The sequence below is a fragment of the Nyctibius grandis genome, chromosome 3, assembly GCF_013368605.1.
Source record: "Nyctibius grandis isolate bNycGra1 chromosome 3, bNycGra1.pri, whole genome shotgun sequence".
Lineage (NCBI taxonomy): Eukaryota > Metazoa > Chordata > Aves > Nyctibiiformes > Nyctibiidae > Nyctibius > Nyctibius grandis.
Genome location: NC_090660.1, coordinates 44496269 through 44514442, shown reverse-complemented (window position 1 = coordinate 44514442; position 18174 = coordinate 44496269). Strand labels below are relative to the sequence as shown.

At 46.5% G+C, this 18174-nt stretch overlaps 1 protein-coding gene across 4 annotated transcripts in view; it reads left to right on the top strand.

The window, feature by feature from the left end:
• Positions 1-9294: 9294 nt before the first annotated feature.
• The window catches only part of CARMIL1 (capping protein regulator and myosin 1 linker 1), a 213223-nt gene continuing 204343 nt past the window's right edge, over positions 9295-18174 (top strand). For all 4 annotated transcript variants that reach the window (XM_068396150.1, XM_068396151.1, XM_068396153.1 and 1 more), the window contains exons 1-2: positions 9295-9744; positions 13736-13833. In XM_068396150.1, coding sequence (XP_068252251.1) covers positions 9705-9744; positions 13736-13833 — 138 coding nt within the window. In that variant the 5' untranslated portion in view covers positions 9295-9704. The remainder of the gene's footprint in view (positions 9745-13735; positions 13834-18174) is intronic.

Genomic DNA, 18174 nt, shown 5'->3' with positions numbered 1-18174 from the left:
CTGAAAAGTGCAGCTTGCAAATTGTGAATGCTACAGTCAGCCATATAGTTCCCTATTTGCCATCTTTATGTCCAGGCCTAAATAATTAGGTCTTGTTTCTGTTCTCCCAGCTGAGAGGCATCTGTAACTGAGATCAAAATGTAGCTAGAGATTAGAAACTGCAAATAGTTATGCATAAAATTGTGCTTTGCAGGTTGCTGATTATTTTCTGAATAAGTATGTGGGTAAGTACTTTCTAATAACAAATACATTCAGCAAGTGCATGGTCTTTTCAGTGGTGATTTGAGATTAGAGAAATGGAAGAGTAGTCTAAAGCATTCACAGCAAGTTAAAAGATCAGCTGCGATTTTTCTGGAGCATCTGCCCTTTATGAGGATGATGTCAATATCATGATACACTGACTTGTTTTTCACTTGGACCTTCTCACCTGGTTTACAGTACAGCCTTGCAAAGAGTTGTAATGGCCCAGTGTTGTGGGTTAACCTTGACAGGCAGCTCAGCCCCACAGAGCTGCTTGCTCACCCCCCCCACCGTGGGATGGGGGAGAGAATAGGAGGGGCAAAAGTGAGAAAACTTGTGGGTTGAGATAAATACAGTTTAATAAGTCAAAAAAGGAAACAAAGAAAAAGAAATAAAAACAAAACCAAGAAAAACAAGTGATGCAAAAAAACACAATTGCTCTCTACCAGCTGACCGATGCCCAGCCAGTCCCCAAGCAACAGCAGCCCTGGAAAACTCTCCCCCAACTTTTATCACTGAGCACAATGTCGTATGGGATGGGATGGGATTTCTCTCTGGTGAATTTGGGTCAGCTGTCCCAGCTGTGTCCCCTCCCAGCCTCTTGCCCACCCCCAGGCCACTTGCTGCAGGGCAGCGTGACAAGCAGAGAAGGCCTTGGTGCTGCGTCAGCACTGCTCACAACAGCTAACATATCCCCATGTTATTGTCAACAGTGTTTTCATCAAAACCCAAAAACATAACACCATATGGGCAGCTATGAAGAAAATTAACTCTGTCCCAGCCAAAACCAGTACACTAGATCAAGTGGCTATGAAATGTGGCAGCAGGGTGAGCAGAAACATCTTAGGCTGTTTTTGCTGATGGCATACTGCAAGGCAGGCTTTCCTTCTGTTACTTCCTCATATTTGTAGCTTATCTCAGGAATTTCAGAAGTATTTTTCCTTCTGTAGTTCTCAAAGTGCTCCTTTGGCACTGCTGGCTTGAGGTCGTTGCCTCTGCAGCAAAACGTCCGGTCATTTCGTTGAACTTCAGAAGTCCTCTGAGCACCCTTCATCATGCAGGGGAGGAGATTCAGAGCATGCTTAGGCCAAGTCTACACTCCAGAAATAAACTGTGCCAGGAACCATACCCAGCCCCTGGAAAGCAAACATCTACGCTAAAAAGCCGTTCCCTGGTTTGAGCCTGCCAAGTGCCACATAACAAACAACTCTCCATCACTGCATAGTGACTAAAGTGCTCCACGTACCCTTTGGAAGGCTAAGGGAGCTCATTAGCACGGATACAAACCACCCCATGCTTATAATCTTCAGCACCCAGCAACATCACTGGGCTAGTCAATTTACTAATAGAAATACAGCCTTCCTCTTCACATACGTGGAGTGGTGGTGTTTCTCCTGCCTTTTTAAAGCTATTGATGTAAATTTTACCTCTTCTTTGCTGAGGAGCAGAACACCTAACCGGAGTGTGAAGTGAGCCCAGTCAGTTGTTGTTCAGCTTCCCTGCAATGATCAGGCTTCCCTGAGGGCCATGATGAATGGGCAAGAACTGTTTCTTGCCCCTTCAGCAAACCAGAACCTCTCACCACACATTTGGTTCAGTGGTGGCATTTGCCCCCAAATACCAGCCACTTCAAGAATTAGAAATAGGGCTTGGAATTAATAGCCTAAAGATACTATTTTTCAGCAAGACTGAGTAAATCGCCATACATGGAGGCAAATCTACTCAGAGGAACATACACTAGTGAAAAGGAGTTGTTGTGTGTTGGTGATAATCCTATTGCACAGGATTTTTTTTTCAGATCTGAAAAGTGATGGTTTGAACCTGAAAAGTAGTACTTTTTCAATATTTACTCCAAACCATAGGTGACATATGCATCCAGAAAAACTGGTGCTTTGTTAGTCAACCCTTATTGTTAGTTAACATCCTGTTATGGCCAGCCCTGGAAATGGCAGTCTCATTTTGCCAGTAAATTCCTATCACATTGAAATATCGCGTCTGATGCTGTCTTATGTTAGGGACATGCAGCTAGGATGTTCTTGTTGTTTGCTCACATTGCTTTCCCTGCTTGATAATTCCTCTATATGTTATTCATAAAATTTTGTAAGTTGTCCAGAGATGACTGATGTTCCTTACTTTATTTTACAAAACATCTAGGACAACTCTGGACACTATGGAAATGGCAAAGAGATCCTCTAGAAGGATCTCATCCTCACATGGAGCTCTCCTGGTGCCAGAGGCAACCTTGGAGGGCAAAAAAGTGAGTCCTCCAAAACTGAACCAAGCCTAGCAGTACTTTGATCTGTGAAAAAGACCAACACTTTGTTGGTCTTGAACACCATTCAGCCAGAGCTCTGTAAATGGTTTACAAACATAAATGGGCACAGGTTCTCAGACTGTATTATGCAGGCTCCTCCATGGGAAAAAAGCTTGTGCAGAGGGAGCAGAAGTACCATACAAAATATTATTGCCACAGCCCATATCAGAGTTCAGATCTTCTGTGTGAAAGGAGTAGGCCTCTGCATGTTCTAGCCATATCCCAAGTCTTTTCCTAAAGGTGGGTGAAATTCAAAAGATTGGTAGCTCAATGTAGCTAGAAAGCTTTTGGTATTTGAATTTCATCTGTAATTGCTGCCGGTCTTCTCTTTAGTCACCATATCTTCAGCTTTTTCTGCTCCCACAGTATAGTCCAAGATAACTTTTCCTTCACACTTCTCATTCTCTTCCTTGTCCCTTGAGCTATTGCGTTGTGAGCTGGAGGGTTCGTGTCTTGCCACTTAGGCTTAGCACGCTTTCTTAAAGGCTCTTGTTGACAAACCACATGGTCACTGACCTCTTCAGAATGTGCTGCTTCTGAGAAAGCTTTTTGAGATTTAAAGAACATATTTTTTGCAGAAGAGGTTGCTAGGTTGAATGAAAGATATTGGTATTGATGAAAGGGCTATTAGTAGTTTCTGCAGGGGAAGCAGTAAGAGTAGTCAAGGCTGAGAGAGAAGTTCAAACTCCTAAAAAAGAGAGAAAGAATCACGTTCAGTTTGAAATTTAGGTCAGAACTACTCCAGGTTTATTTCTGTACAGGTTCATTTCATCTGCTTTACTGGCCACAAAGAAAATCTGTCTTCCTCTTCAGTTATTTCAGACAGTGCAAATAATGTCTATGAAGCATGTTTCACCACCTCGATTCCAAGAGACAGTTAATCTCACGGGGCTGATGGGAAACCAATCAAGGCATGTTGTTTGATTAAGTTGGAGTCAATGGTAAGAAAAAGAGGCTTGTTGAGACATCGGACGTGATGAAAGCCTCTAATAGAGGAGAAATGGAATTTCACAGACCCTAAAAATGGTGCAGCTTAACTTAGTGACAGGTGAGCTGAGGAGCTACAACATTCGCATACCTGTTTTAAATGCTTTAAAATGTTACATTTCCATTCAGTATCTTGCTAAGTGTATTCCACATGTCGATAGTAATGCCTGATACTGAACAGAGAAAAACAGGATGCCAGTCTAGGCTGCGTCTTTAGGAATCATCCGCTTTTGCTTTCTAGTTCCACACCTGAAGTCATAAAAATGGTAACTCTAACTAAATGTGATGGGATATGCAGAGGATTATGCTTTCATGCGAGAGCTAAGTAGCAGAAGTAGATGAGCTCTTAAAAACAATGATCCTGGGTTTATGCAAATATGTCTGCTAAAAAGAAATGAGGGAAAAAGAATATGGAAATAGGTGATATAATAATAGTAACCAGAATTATTCTGAATAGATTTCTCTTATTAAGATTTTCACGAGGCATCAGCTGCTTTTTGTAATTCTCTTCTTAACACTACCATCAAAGTACGCCTTATCAAAATACATATCTTTGCTGCTGCATTTATATTCACCCTATTTAAAATTGAGACAAAATACTTTTTTTTTTTTTTTTGTGCAGGGTACAGAAATAATCATAAGAGCATACAGCAACCCAGAGTGAAGGGTTTGAAAAGACTCAGTCACAGTTAACAACAGCAGACGACTTACAAGTGTGCCATTTCCTTTGCCAAACTAGCGATTGATGGAGGACACGCATTTTTCCCTATCAATTTTGTCTCAACTGGTAAAATCCAAGGCAGGCATCCAATCATTCAGCAATATAAGACATATTATTTATTGTGCAATTAGCTAGCTACTTGTTTTCTGCTCTTTTTCTAATTAATGTTTCATGTCAAAACATCCCTAAGTCCAGGAATGTCTACAGGTTTCTGAACAGATGTGATCAATGTGAGGGGCCCAAATATCACATTTAATGGTACCACCAAATACAGACAGTGAACACAAAAAATAATTATTGGCTAAAAATTAAAACAAACAAAAACAAAAAACTGGAGAGAGACCAAAATCGGAAGCGCTATAAATTATTTTTAGGCTGAGTGGAAATAAAGCTGGCATGGATGAGTAGACTTCATGAACTTCTGAGCTCAGGCATAATTGGAAGTATGTGTCTTAATTGTGCTTCACATACTTCTACAGAGTGGGAGGTTAGCTGCCTCTTAGTCTTTAAAATACTCTTGTGATTGAAAAGTAACACTACTTTAAACCATATTGCTCTTGGAGATGCCTGACTCACTAGTATTGTGGTATATGAGACAGTATGGCCCCATTCTGTCTGCACTAAACCAGGACAGTAAACAGTATCTATGGGGTTGCAGAGGCACAGCTGGGGAAGAATTAACCCTTTTGAATTTGTTCTTAGAAATGCAACTGGGTCATTTATATCTAGAGCTGCTTTCTGTCCTGTCTTTCATGAGACATTCTGAGCTTTTGCTGCACGCTGCAAGGCAGCTTTGCAAATCAGATTGGATCATCTGGTTCCTCCCACCATGATGTTGCTCTGCAGCAGAATGACTCCAGAGTGTGACTTGCACGTTGATCTGACACCTGCTGGAAATCTTTCCACTGGCTTCAGCAGGAGTAGGATCAAGCTATTGATCACACCATAATATTGATGGCATCAGACTATTGCTTCTAAGGAAAAAAGACAGATTCTTCATTGCTAAAGCCATAATCCCAGTGGCAGAGAAGGTGGCAGGGACGACATGCAGCAGTTGAGACTATGAATAGCCTATCTTAAGACAGTCTGTATGGCTTGGCACCAACTCATATTGACACCTGCCTTATCTGAAGGAGAAGACAGGATTTAGGCTGAGAAGGAGGACAAGGGCAACAGTCAGGCTGGAAAACAGGAATATGTTACACCATATGTCAACACACAGTGCGAGGTGACATGATAATATAGCAACCTGGGAGAGGTGGAGTCAGAAGTCCCTCAAAAGTTATTTCGTGTAATTAATGGTTAATCTGATGCATGAAGGCTGCTGTTCTGAGGACATTTCCCACTCACACTCCCTTCTGTGTCTAATGTCCCCCTGATCAATGTCTTCTGAAGCTCTTAGTTCCCCTCTGCTCTGTTACTGTCAGTTAAGTATAAGCTGTGGATGCTGCAATGCTCCCTGCAGCCATCTAACTCGCACACAATCCAGCCCGCTACTCTCATCAGCATTTCTGTCATGCCAGAAACTACAACAACTTGAGCAGTCTTTAAAGAAAAAATATCTACATCAAAACCACACAGATCCCATTCCTGTGGCAGGCAAATCAGTTACCCTTTGAATGACTTTTAAAATTACTTCATACATCTTCTGCTCTGGTAGAAGACAAGGTAGCCTCTTCCCATTCTCCACGTGTCAGCTGCATGTGTGATACACAATGCTGTACTATGACTGGGGTGTGATCCTAGCTAGGGAACCCAAGTTGTGATCATTTGCACCAACGCAGGTAACGTGAGATTAGGAGGCCCTGCTGACATAGCAAGGATAGCTCAAGCACAGCTCAGAGCATGAGCTGCACCTGAGAGTTACGGGAATGCCACTGAGATCAGGCAGGAAACCCATCTGAGTCTGCCCCAGTTACCCCAGTTTAACTTGGGCACATCTGTTCTCCTCAGCTGTGCCCATGCACCTCTATCGGTGGGCAAGGAGGGATAAAAGACGACTAAAATTGAATTAATGAAATGATAAAAATCCCCTTTCTGACCTCCTTCACTGATTCAGGTTCCAACACGTCATCACAATTTCTCACACGGGCACAACATGGAAAGTGATAAGCAGCCGCAAGTGGGTAAGGATGACTTGGTGCAGGGGGCCAGAACTTCTTCAAGTGGCCTTGCCACTGGGGAAGATGCCTGTGACAGCTGTGTCCCTGCTGAAGTGACTGGTGCAGAGTAAGGGTCACCAGGAAATGAAGAAAATCACACCTCCTTACAAAGCCAGCAGTCTCCATGGTGCGGCTTTGCCTGTAGGCTGCAGGGAAGAGTCTCCATTCTGGAGGCTCTGGGAGTTTATTGGGATCCCTGGGAAGGTGGTCCAGTCCTCTGTGCACTGGGAGGTCGACGCTTGGGATTGGAAACACCTTTCTTTTCACATGCCAGGCTGACCTTGTAACAGTGCCAATATCTAGGCATTACTGCAGTTGGAGGAGAAGGAAGCAGCAGCTTGCCTGGGCAATCATGTCCTGCCTCCTCTCTAAGTAAAAAGGAACAGGAAACAATGCATCTTGCTGATTGAACCTGGCCTTGGGGGCACTAATCCACCTGAGTTTAATTCGTATCTTCCCCAACTTGAACTAGATCCAGCCTCCTAGGTTCCAAACCAGGAATTATACAGTAGCCTTGGCACTGCGACTTCATTAGCCTGTAGTGCTGATGATTGAAAAAACAAAACAAACCAAAAAAGCCCTGCCTGCTGCCATCATTCATTCTTTTTTTTTTTTTTCCCTGCCCCTTTACACATCCTGGCCTCGCTGTGCTGGCCAGCTCATGTGGTAGGAAGCAGGGAGAGAGGAAGTGCCAGCAGTATCCTAGCAGAATGCTGCAGGCAGGCCTGGAAGAACACATCATTTTTGCAGCTGATGCATGCTGAGAGGCCTGTGGTTGTCTGGCAGCAGCCAAGGCAGCAAGGTCCATGCTTCAAATACTGTTTCAGACAGAAACAATGCAGTGGTTTAGTGCAGCTTAAGAAACTGTTATGCTTCAGGTATAAGTGGTCATAGATCCAAAAAGGTGAGCAGATGAATAGTGATGGAAGAGAAGATGTCTTTCTGGAAGTTCTAGCTGAACACAGGGCATTAGACTCAATACAGAAGTAACTCCATGAAATTATACGGCCTTTCTTATGCAGACATAATGATCTGATTTTTCCCTCCTGGGTACTAGAAAAGATGTGGACCTCTCAATTCTTTGTTTCCTGCCGAAAGATGCCCGTGTTCCTTGGTGGAAGTACGCTTGCATGTATACAGCAAGCAAGAAACACAGTTTTCTGCTGAGCTGTGAGGAAAGATTGGCAGGAAGGAAAGGAAGAGGTCAGCAGGTATTCTGCGTAGATCAGAAAAGGATGCAGGTACAGTGAGGAAAAGAGAGCAGAGGACTGTCAACGGAAAAGGAATAGAGTGCATTTTATATATATATATATATGTATATACACATTCATATCCAGATAAGATTTGATTGACATTGCTTTATATTAATAGCACACTGCTTCTTTGCTACATTCTTTTACTAATATAGTCACTTTTTGTTTGTTTTCTTTACAGTATGTCCTTATTCGCTACATGTAACCAGCAACCTGGAAAGAGAGCAAATTGTAGCCATTTCTATAGTAATTCTGGCTGTATTGGTAAAATCATCTCCGGCATTACTTAGAGAGCTGGGTGGTGCTATGGGGAATCATAATAAAATTGTTTGACAAGTCACATCAATTTCACCTGCTAGTCATGTTTCTTCTGAAGACCAGGGTACGCAGGAGTCCCTGAGAAACAGAGTGCAGCAGTATGGTATTGTACCAGCAAAATAACTCTTCTTGGATCTACACTGTTGCCCTCACTGAATGCATTTCAGGTTTCTTAGTTAGACATAAATGACTTTGATCTCCCAGATCCGTCACTCGCTTGTAGAGTGCTTGAAATGCGAGGTTTATGCAGTAATCCACCCCTTTAGGATGGAGGGCGACCAATCACAGTCCTGCTGCAGTGAAAATGATCCTCTCATTGAAACTAGGCTTCGCTACCACAAGCAAGCCGAAGGATTTCCAGAGCTGCCGAGCCTCTTCCTTCGCTCTCATCCAATAAGCATCTCTTTGTCTTTATTTTTATACGTGCAATTAGGCAGCTCGAGTGCCATGTTTCTGTAATGTGGCTGTTACACATGACAAAAATTCTCAGCGGTCAAGTGAAACAAGCAAAACGCTGCAATATGTGGATTTTCCTTTGGTCCTGGGAAAGGAGACATGTTCAGTTCCCTTCTACCCAGCACAAGCTCAGAGACTTGCCTCTCCCTGCATGAGGAGCCTGCTGAGCAGTCTCTAGCAAGGGTGTTATCTCAGAACAGGTGCTGAAGTGACTGCCGTCCCTATGGAGATAAGGTGGAGAAGTGAGGGAGAGGCAGATGAGTTCTGGATCAAAGGTTACCCTCTTCCAGGGCTCGAAGCGATCCAGCCTGGGCAAATCCCTTTTCCCAGGCAGCGAGGACAGGCCTGACGATGACAACCACCGCCTTCATACCATACACCTTTTTTAATGACATGAGCCCCGGGGAGAATCCCCGCGGTGCGCAGCCTGAAGGCGCACCCCAAAGGCAGAGTGTCTGTGGAGGAGGCCCGGCGCCGCCACCGGGCACCTCGGTGACGGTGACGGCCCCGGGGCCGGGCCGGTTGAGCGGCGCCACCGGCGGCCGCCGGCAGATGGCCCCCGCCGCCGCCCTCCCGGGCCCGCCGCAGCGCCGGGGCTGCTCGGGCGAAGGAGGGGCCGGCCTCGCCGCGCCGAATTTCCCAGCCCTCTGCCGTCCTCCTCCTTCTCCCTCTCCGCGGCGGGGCGGGCGCGATGGCTTCCTGAGGGCGATGCTCCCGGCCGCCGCCGCAGCCTCCTCTGCCGCCGGCTGCTCGGTGGGCGCGGGCGGGCGGCTCCCGGCGGCTCTCGCGAGGTGAGAAGGCCGGGCCGGGGTGAGGGCGCCAGCCCTCCTGGGGCGGGGGCAGCCTCCGCCACCGCCTCCTCCCGCCCGCGCCTCAGCCGCCGGTGCCAGGCGGGGGGAGCCGGGTAGCGCGGAGGGGCCGGCCGTGTGAGGGGGAAGGAGGGAGCCGGCGCGGGGGCCGCCGCGCCTGGTGGCTGCCTGCGAGCCATTCCTCCCTTGGAAATGCCCCTCCTCGCCGCGCCGGCAGCCGGGGGCGTCATGTAGCGCGGAGGGAGCAGGCTCCGCGGGCGGGAGAAGCCCCTTCCCTCCGCCCGCGCTCCCCACACACACCGCACACACGCACCGCAGAGAGGCGCACGGCCGGCCCTCCTCCCCCGCCCCGAAGGTTGCATGCCCGCCTCGCCTGGCGCAGGGACGGCGCGCCGCTGAAGCAGCCCCGCCGCCGGGCACCCCTGGGCGCCGGGTAGTGCCACCATGGCCGAGGAGAGCTCCGACGTCCCCAAAGAGTTGATCGGTAAGGGATGGGGCATGGCGGCGGGGACGGGGGCGGGAGTGCCGGGGGAAGGTGTTGCGGGAGGCCGGGGGGGCAAGTTCGAAGGCCGCCGTGCGCGACCCCGGGCTGCAGCGCTGCCGATGGGGGGAGCCGGGGGCCGCGGCGATGGGGCGGGGTGTGGAGCCGGGGGGAGTTCGGCGGGGCCTGGCTGGGGAAGCTGAGGGGGCTCTGCGGGTGCCGGAGGGGGCTCCGCGGGGGGTCGGGGAGGGGGGGACTCTGAGGAGCCGGCGGGGGGCGGCGAGGCCTCGCCGCCGGCGCTTGGCCCCGCTGCTGCCTGCGGGAGCTGGCGGGCGGGGGCTGCGGGCCTGCGGCGGGGAGCGGGAGGCGGCCGCGGACGGGGGCTGCACCGTGTAACCGGCCCCGGGCAGCGCGGGGCTCCCCGCGGCGGGCGGTGACAGGCGGCCCCGGCCCGGCGCCCGGTGTGCCCGCCCTCCGGAGGGGTCTGCCGGGGACGTTCGTGGGGCCCGCGGGGGCTGGCAGACGCGCGGTGAAACTGCCCCGGGGTCCGCCCGTGCCTCCCGCGGCGGGACGCCCGCACCGCGCCCGGCCGGGCAGGTCCTCCCAGCGCCCCAGCCTGACGGCACGGGCTGAGGCTCCCAGCTGTGGCTCTGGTCGGGATTTTTTATTTTTCCTCGGGGCTTTGCGTAGGTTAAGACTCATTTTCCTACGTACGTACGAGAGAGCGAGGGAATTTGTAATTGGAAGTTTTATGGCCATATGCACGCAAACCCCTGTGTTGCATGGTACGTGCTTAGGAAATCATAGGTGATGGTGATGTCCCCGAAAATGCTGTCATCGCTGTTGGGGAGCTTTCGATAAATGGATCATTAACACGCCATGTTGGTAACCGGTGTAATTTGGGGGTAACAGGTCTGATGCTCTAGGCCTAGTCCTCAGGCACCTTGCTCAGGCCAAACTTCCTTTGGTCTTAGTTGCAGTTTTGCCTCTTGAAGAAAGATCTAAGGATCTCACCAACATTAGAATTAAAGTGTTGCCTTAATGACAGATGGAAACAGAAATCTGTCAGGCAAGAAGGTACATGTTGCATGGAATACAGTCCTTCAAACCTTACCTAGGTTATTTTCACTGTTGCGTTTACTTCAATTTCGTCAGTCAGTGCTATCACTTAGCATTTATGAAATACTGGTAAAAATCTGGATGGATGGTTGCAGCTTTCGCAAAATTTTTTTCAGCATAGTCAAAATAGCTCTGTTTTGCAGTCTTGTTAGTGTGCAAACCATGGGGTTTACTTTAGTCTATAGGTTACTACTAAGAAGTTGAGCTGGGAAGTGTGCTAGGAGTAGCTATGGTCAAAACGGTGAACTTTTTCTTTTTTTAAATGGCCAGGCATGTTTGAGGTGCGAATACATGGTACTTTCTTACTGTGGATCTGCATTGTACTGGAGTGTCATAGGCGAGGTGTGGAGCATGTTACGGTGAAGAGCAAAGTGAGCATCTTTACACATCCCCATCTCTAGTGGCTTTGGACAATTTTAAGAATTGCCCCTCAGTCCTGATGCCCTGCACCCACCCACCTTGTATTTTTAAGGGCTCTTCTGGGGTGTGTGGGTCTGTTCAAGTAGATGGGTTTGATTTCTAGCAGTATTTTGGTGTCTGCATGTTAAAATTTAACCTTTTAAATAGACTTTTTGTAGGAACCCTACGTTTTGAGAACAGGATGAAAGGATGTGCCTTAACAGTGATTGGAGTGTGGAGATTAAACTGGGGGTAGGAGTGTCTGAGCTGCAGTTTTTGTTCTGTTACTCACTTCCTGTGTGACCTTTGTCAGGTCTCGGAGGTCATAGTCTTCAAAAAAACCTCTCTTACTGTTGGCTTACCTGGATCCGCTCCTCTGAGGTGCAGGTGTCTGAAGGCAGGCACTCATAGTCTCCGGTGTTAAAAATGAATGAGCACTTGAAAATATGAGCCTTAACATTGTGTTTCCATTTCTCAATCTAAAAACTACCTTGCAAATCCACTTGCCACCAATGTGTCGTGTAGGAGAAACCTGTGAAATCTAAATCTTAACTCTCTGAAGAAGCATTTCTAGCCCTTTCTGGCAGATAGAGCCTTGGAGGGAGCTGACATCTCAAAGCTTTGTGGAGCTTTGGGTGCCAGGCCCTTTCTTCCCCTATGGCTTGTTGAAGTAAGAGCGCTGGAGCTGAGGGCCTGTAGTTGCTGCCACTGCTGCTGTGTGGGACCTGTGGGACAGCGAAGGGAAGCGGGTTTCCCCACGCCGGCGCCTCAGGAGGAAGTCCCTTGCTAGACACAGGCACTTGGAGCTGTTTGTGGGAGAGGAGAAACCGAAAGGCAAAGGCTGGGAGTGGAGGTAAAGTAGCAGAGACAGCAGCAATACCTTTCCTTCTGCAAGGAGGTAGGACTTCGTGAAAAAGACTGTCGTCAGCTTGCTTCTGGGTTCCCAAGCAGGGACAGAAAGACCAGACTTAGGCATTACCCATAGGACAGAAAGCCTCGGGAAAACAGTTTGCATTGGGCTGGACTTTCCCCTGGGCTTTGCGTACCTGGCTGCTCCGGGAGCTTGTGGCCTGGCTCCTGACCAAGCGGTTGCCCAGGGAGCTGGCCGCGCTGGCCGTCTGCCATGGGGCTGCCACGGCTTGGGGCAGGCTTCTCACCGGGCAAGACGCTGCTACCGAGGAGCTTTTGTTTTCTGATAGGAAAATTAAAATTCCTGGGGCAAACATGCCGATTCTGCAGAAAGAGCTCTTTCTGGTGGAGAGTCGCTCTGACCAGGCGTGTTTCTGACTTGCACGGCTTCCTGCCCTGCAGGCAGAACACTGTGGCCTGGGCTGAACGTCCAGGCTTAATAAATGGTGCGTTGTTTGTGCCAATGCATTCTGACTGCCAGATGAATATTGTGCAGAAAAGTGCTATACAGAGCACTATAATTAAAAGCGTTAGGAAGAGCCCGTTATCTTCAATTTTAGCCTTTAAACTTTAGCATGCACAAGGGCAAAGTGTGTGTGTCTGGGGAGGGTGGAGACTTGCCTTTTACAGATGCCAGTTGTAGTGCTGGAAATAGGTTAATGTGTTTAAAAGATTTCTTTCTCATTCCTTTTCTGTGGGGGCTGGGGAGTGAAACTTATGGAAGGTGCCAAATTGGCTCTTCTAGATGAACTCTTCTATTTATCTCCCAATTACATCAGTGTCAGTATTTGTATAAGCTTTCTGACACGGTTCCCTCTGCATATGTTTCCTTCAGGCCAGGGTGCAAACATTTAGGGGAAAGGCTGGTTCATTCGGTACTCAGCAGGGACTGTGTATACATGTATGTGCATGTATGTATTAAAACATTATGGCAATTAATGTAACTTTGGTGTTGGCAACATGGGGTGGCTACGTTGTTGCTGGGACTTGGACCCGGACCAATGTTGCCTTGTATAGCATCCGCTGTGTAGCTGTCGGGTGTTAGTATGTGGAAGTCTCCTCCGTTTGCTTTGCAACTTAAAGGTGCAGAGTGCAAAATGTGCGAACACTGGCTTTTCCATTATCTGACCCATTCAGCCTCCACGATATTAACAACAACAGGATAAAATTTTTGCAATGCAAGAAGCTAATTGCCTTTAGCAAGCTTTTCAGGTACAAAGTGAGGAATTTGTTGTATTTTTCCAGAGTAGAGCTAAGCAGTGCTGGGGCTTGTCTTGGGAATGCTTTTGGTGTGTAAGTAGCACTGGAAAGAAATACCAAATTATGTTTAGAATCCTGGCATATGAAATCGATAATCCTATCATAGTAGACATAACGATGACATACTTAGAAAAGTTGTACTTGTGTTAGGTTGCGTTTAGTACTGGTGCGTGTGCAAGAGACTTCCATGAGTTCAAGCAGTTGAACAACATAGCTCTGAGTCTTCCTGAAAACTTGACAGTGGTGTCTGTTTCCTTCTCATGTTGTCACTGAAGGTATTTAGTTAAGGTATTTTCTTTTATTTCAGAAAGCGTCAGGGATGTTATTGGGAGGAAAATCAAAATTTCGGTCAAGAAGAAAGTAAAGCTGGAAACCAAGGGAGATAAAGTGGATAACAAAATATTGGTAAGTACAATAGACTGATGCTGATTAAATTTGTGAAGGAAAGGCTAGTATCTTTTCAGAAGGCATTAATTCTCTTCTTGAAATTTTCTTTGACCTTTTTGTGTACCATAAGATATACGCATCGCTTATTTTCCTACTTTCTCACTAGCCTGCACAGCAAGTTGATGTGCACACGTACACACATGTTTATTACTGAGTTATTCTTCAGAGTTTAGGGTATTGTGTTGTGGACTGATGTTAAAGCAAGCTATTACTAGAACCTGTTCTAAAATAATTTGCTGCCGTTGCTGGTTAGGTTTCCCATTTACATCTGTAGGAATTTTGAGTGGACAAGAAATGCAAAATGAAGCATGTGGAATTACTTACCTTTTGAGAATATTCTGAAGCTGTTATACAGTGAAGAGTGACAGTAAAACTATTGTGCTTTTTGAACTCAAATGACTATTTGTACTTTTTAGTATTCTCTGTTAAGTCACACATCTGCAATTTAAAAGAAATGCTTACCATGTGGGATCCTCCATTGTCATTCCTAAAACTGTAGCTGGAGGAGAGTGTCAAATTAATCTCACTTAAGTATGCTTTCCTGTTTTCTCAAGAATAGTTTTGCTGGCCTCTCTTGATAAGAAGAAAGCTGTGGTAATGAGCTGATACGCTTCCATACTGTCTTGAATACTTGGATATGCAAAAAGAGATGGAACTTGATTTCTTCGTTCTTTTAATACCTTTCTGTCAGGAGAACTAGAGCAACAAATGCAAGTAACTACAGTGCTGCTATAATATTTTGCAAGGTGTTTGAAATTTGATGTTTTCGGTCAGTAAGAATGCTATTGCATATTTGAAAGTTTCATTGCCAAGACTTGTTACAGATTTTAGGTACGTTCCCCATGTACGTATTCTATTTTGTCTTTAAAAACTGCAACTTATTAATCAGTTCTGAATTATCTTCAGAAAGTACATGTTGCTTATCCCAGGGCAGTAAGACTGTTGATAGTAGTCTACTCTTCAGTGAGAGCAGCTACTTACGGAATTTGAAATATTTTCTGCATAATATCTACCAATGTTATATGTAGCTCCTGGGTTTACAGTTTCTGTACTAAAAATAGGTTGAGTATGTGAATGTTGACTGATCGTCTTTATTTGAAAGCCATGTTTATAGGGAAGGCTGACAGTTTCACTGAAGCAGTAACACTTGATTATTTGACTTATACAGAATCATCACTATATCAATAGTGAATTATATTGTGGAAATACTGAAATACTGTTCTGATCTGATGGGACCAAAAGAATATCAAGCATTGAATTGCCAGGGAAGTTTCTGAGGAATGTGCTACTTGACAGTAAAATGCCTAAATGTGATGACTTGGATGTTTTTTCTCTTTTTAATCTCCTAAACTCTCAAGTGGGAGACTTTAACCTTTTATGACTGAAGAGGTATGGAAAGGGGAGGAACCTCCTTAACGGATTAGCAAGTTAGTGAGCACTTCTTGTGTGCGTGCATGTTGTCTTTGGTGCACAGCATAAGTCTTTCAAGGGGATGAATTGCTGAAGGGAGTGTTGTCTGGTAGAGCCATTTGTTCTTTGATGCAAAAATGCAGAGGATTTATATTGAAAAAAAAATAATCTTTTCATGGTAAGAGAAATTGACTGCTGGGGTTAGATTTTGTGTTTTCATCTGCCACAGGAGAAAACTGCCCTGTGTGAAGATGTACAAATTACTAATGGCATTTTTTACCACGATTCTCTAATTTCATATGTGTATCTTTATGTAGGCTTTTTTGCACAAGTGCTGAGTGTTGTCTGCTGTGGCAGAGGCCACTGGGGACTGTGGTTCCTGTTGAGAATGCAGAGTTCTCTGAGATGCAGAGTCCTCTGAAAAAAACGATGCCAGTGACACCTTAAGTTGAGTACCTCAAATTAGTGGAGACTTTTTGGCTTTACTGTGTCTACACAACCCCATGCACTGCTACAGGCTTGGGGAAGAGTGGCTGGAAAGCTGCCTGGCAGAAAACGACCTGGGGGTGTTGATCGACAGCTGGCTGAATGTGAGCGAGCAGTGTGGCCAAGAAGGCCAACAGCATCCTGTCTTGTATCAGAAATAGTGTGGCCAGCAGCACGAGGGAAGTGATTGTCACCCTGTACTCAGCACTGGTGAGGCCGCACCTCGAATACTGGGTTCAGTTTTGGGCCCCTCGCTACAAGACAGACATTGAGGTGCTGGAGCGAGTCCAAAGAAGGGTGGTGAAGCTGGTGAAGGGTCTAGAGCACAAGTCTGATGAGGAGCAGCTGAGGGAACTGGGGATGTTTAGCCTGGAGGAAAGGAGGCTGAGGGGAGACCTTATTGCTCTCTACAACTACCTGAAAGGGGGCTATAGTGAGGCAGGTGTCAGTCTCTTCTTCAAGGTAACAAGTGACAGGACAAGAGGAAATGGCCTGAAGTTAAGCTAGGGGAGGTTTAGATTGGATAACAGGAAAAATTTCTTCACTGAAAGGGTTATCAAGCAGTGGAAGAGGCTGCCCAGGGAAGTGGTGGGGTCACCATCCCTGGAGGTGTTTAAAAGACGAGTAGATGTGGTGCTTAGGGACATGGTTTAGTGGTGGACTTGGCAGTGCCAGGTTAATGGTTGGACCTGATTCTTAAAGGTCCTTTCCAACCTAAATGATTCCGTGATTCTACCCAGTCTCACTTCTTGCCTGTGAAATAGAGGAGGTATACCTTCTTCTCCTCAAGAGAGAGATGCTGAAAATAAACTTGCTTCACAAATATGCAGGTGCTTAATGCTAAACAGCACAGGAAAGCTGCCAACAAAATTAAGAATTTTTCTACTCCAGGCTGGGACTTAACAGTATTCATTAATGCATATGGCCTCATTCTGACCAGGGCAGATAAAACTGAATACTGAATTGCTATGCCTTGGGTGAGCATGTCAAACTGAATGCTGAATGAAGTGTTGGCAGGAAAAGCAATTCAGTAATTAAAGACTATATCCTTAAGTGCATACACCAGAGGGCTGAAATGTGATTGCATGGGCAACCTTCATGCCAGCGCTCCTCCAGTCCTAAGAGCTTAGTTTTGAAATGTTAATCTTCTTCTGAGCACAGTCTCTTGAGTGCATGTGTGGCAATGAATTGTTTTGAGATTTTGGTTTTAATTTTATTAGTGGTTGGCTGTTGGGTGTTGGGAATGGTTTTAAACTGAAAGAGGGTAGATTTAGATTAGATATTAGGAAGAAACTCTTTACTGTGAGGGTGGTGAGACACTGGAACAGGTTGCCCAGAGAAGTTGTGGCTGCCCCCTCCCTGGCAGTGTTCAAGGCCAGGTTGGATGAGGCTTTGAGCAACCTGTTCTAGAGGAAAGGTGTCCCTGCCTGTGGCAGGGAGGTTGGAACTAGATGATCTTTAAGGTCCCTTCCAATCCAAACCATTCTGTGAAATTAGGTAGTATGCATTGGGTCCAGCACTTAACAAGGAGAAAATACCAGTTGCTCTCAGTCTAGCTAACCCCAGAGCCATGGTGGAATGTGCTGAAGGTTTTATAGGAGGTTGGTCGCAGCGGTTGGCACTGAGCCCTGGCACCCAAATCTGTGCTTTAATTAAAAGATCTCTTATCCTTCCTTCCTAGGAAAATCCAGCAAAATCAGTACCACTATGAGAAAGGGAGATTATTTAAAAATGACTGCACTTGGCAGGTAACTATAAAAACACTTGACCTTTGCCCCTGTTGTTCACAGTGTATTCAAGGTGCAGAGTACTAGAATGTGGATCTAACCATCTACTTAAGTCACTCTGCTATAGGAAATTCCTCTGATAATTAAGGTGGAAATTGGAATCTGAGACCAAAGAAGAAACAGTGCAAAACCCCTGGCGTTGCTTGAAATAAGGTCCCAATGTTAAACTGGTCAAGTTGGTGGATGAAGTCTGTGCTTGCCTTAAGGTGCTTTAGGATCTCAGCTTTAGGTGCCAGAGTTTGGAAATTATGACTAGGAGTTTTGCTGTAAAACTGATTTTTTTTTCAGTCTGCACAATGAGCTTGCTGCCTCAGTAATCTCAATCTGCAGTTATTTAGGTTTTCAGTTAGTCATAATGATGCTGGTACCATGTCTCAGATGTGCAGGCAGCAAACTGGTACCCAACCCTGAAAAGCCAATAACCAGATCAAACGGGCAGAAGATCAGTCCTTGAGCGATTAGGGCCAAACCCCAGCCCTATCCAAGTCATCTTCATACTCCAGCAGAGCAAAGCTGCCATTAGGGAGGGTGAGGAAACACCCAGGCACAGAGGAAACCTTGAAAGGCGACAGGCTGCCAAGGAGGAGCAGCCCCACGGGGCGAGGGGGCCAGGCAC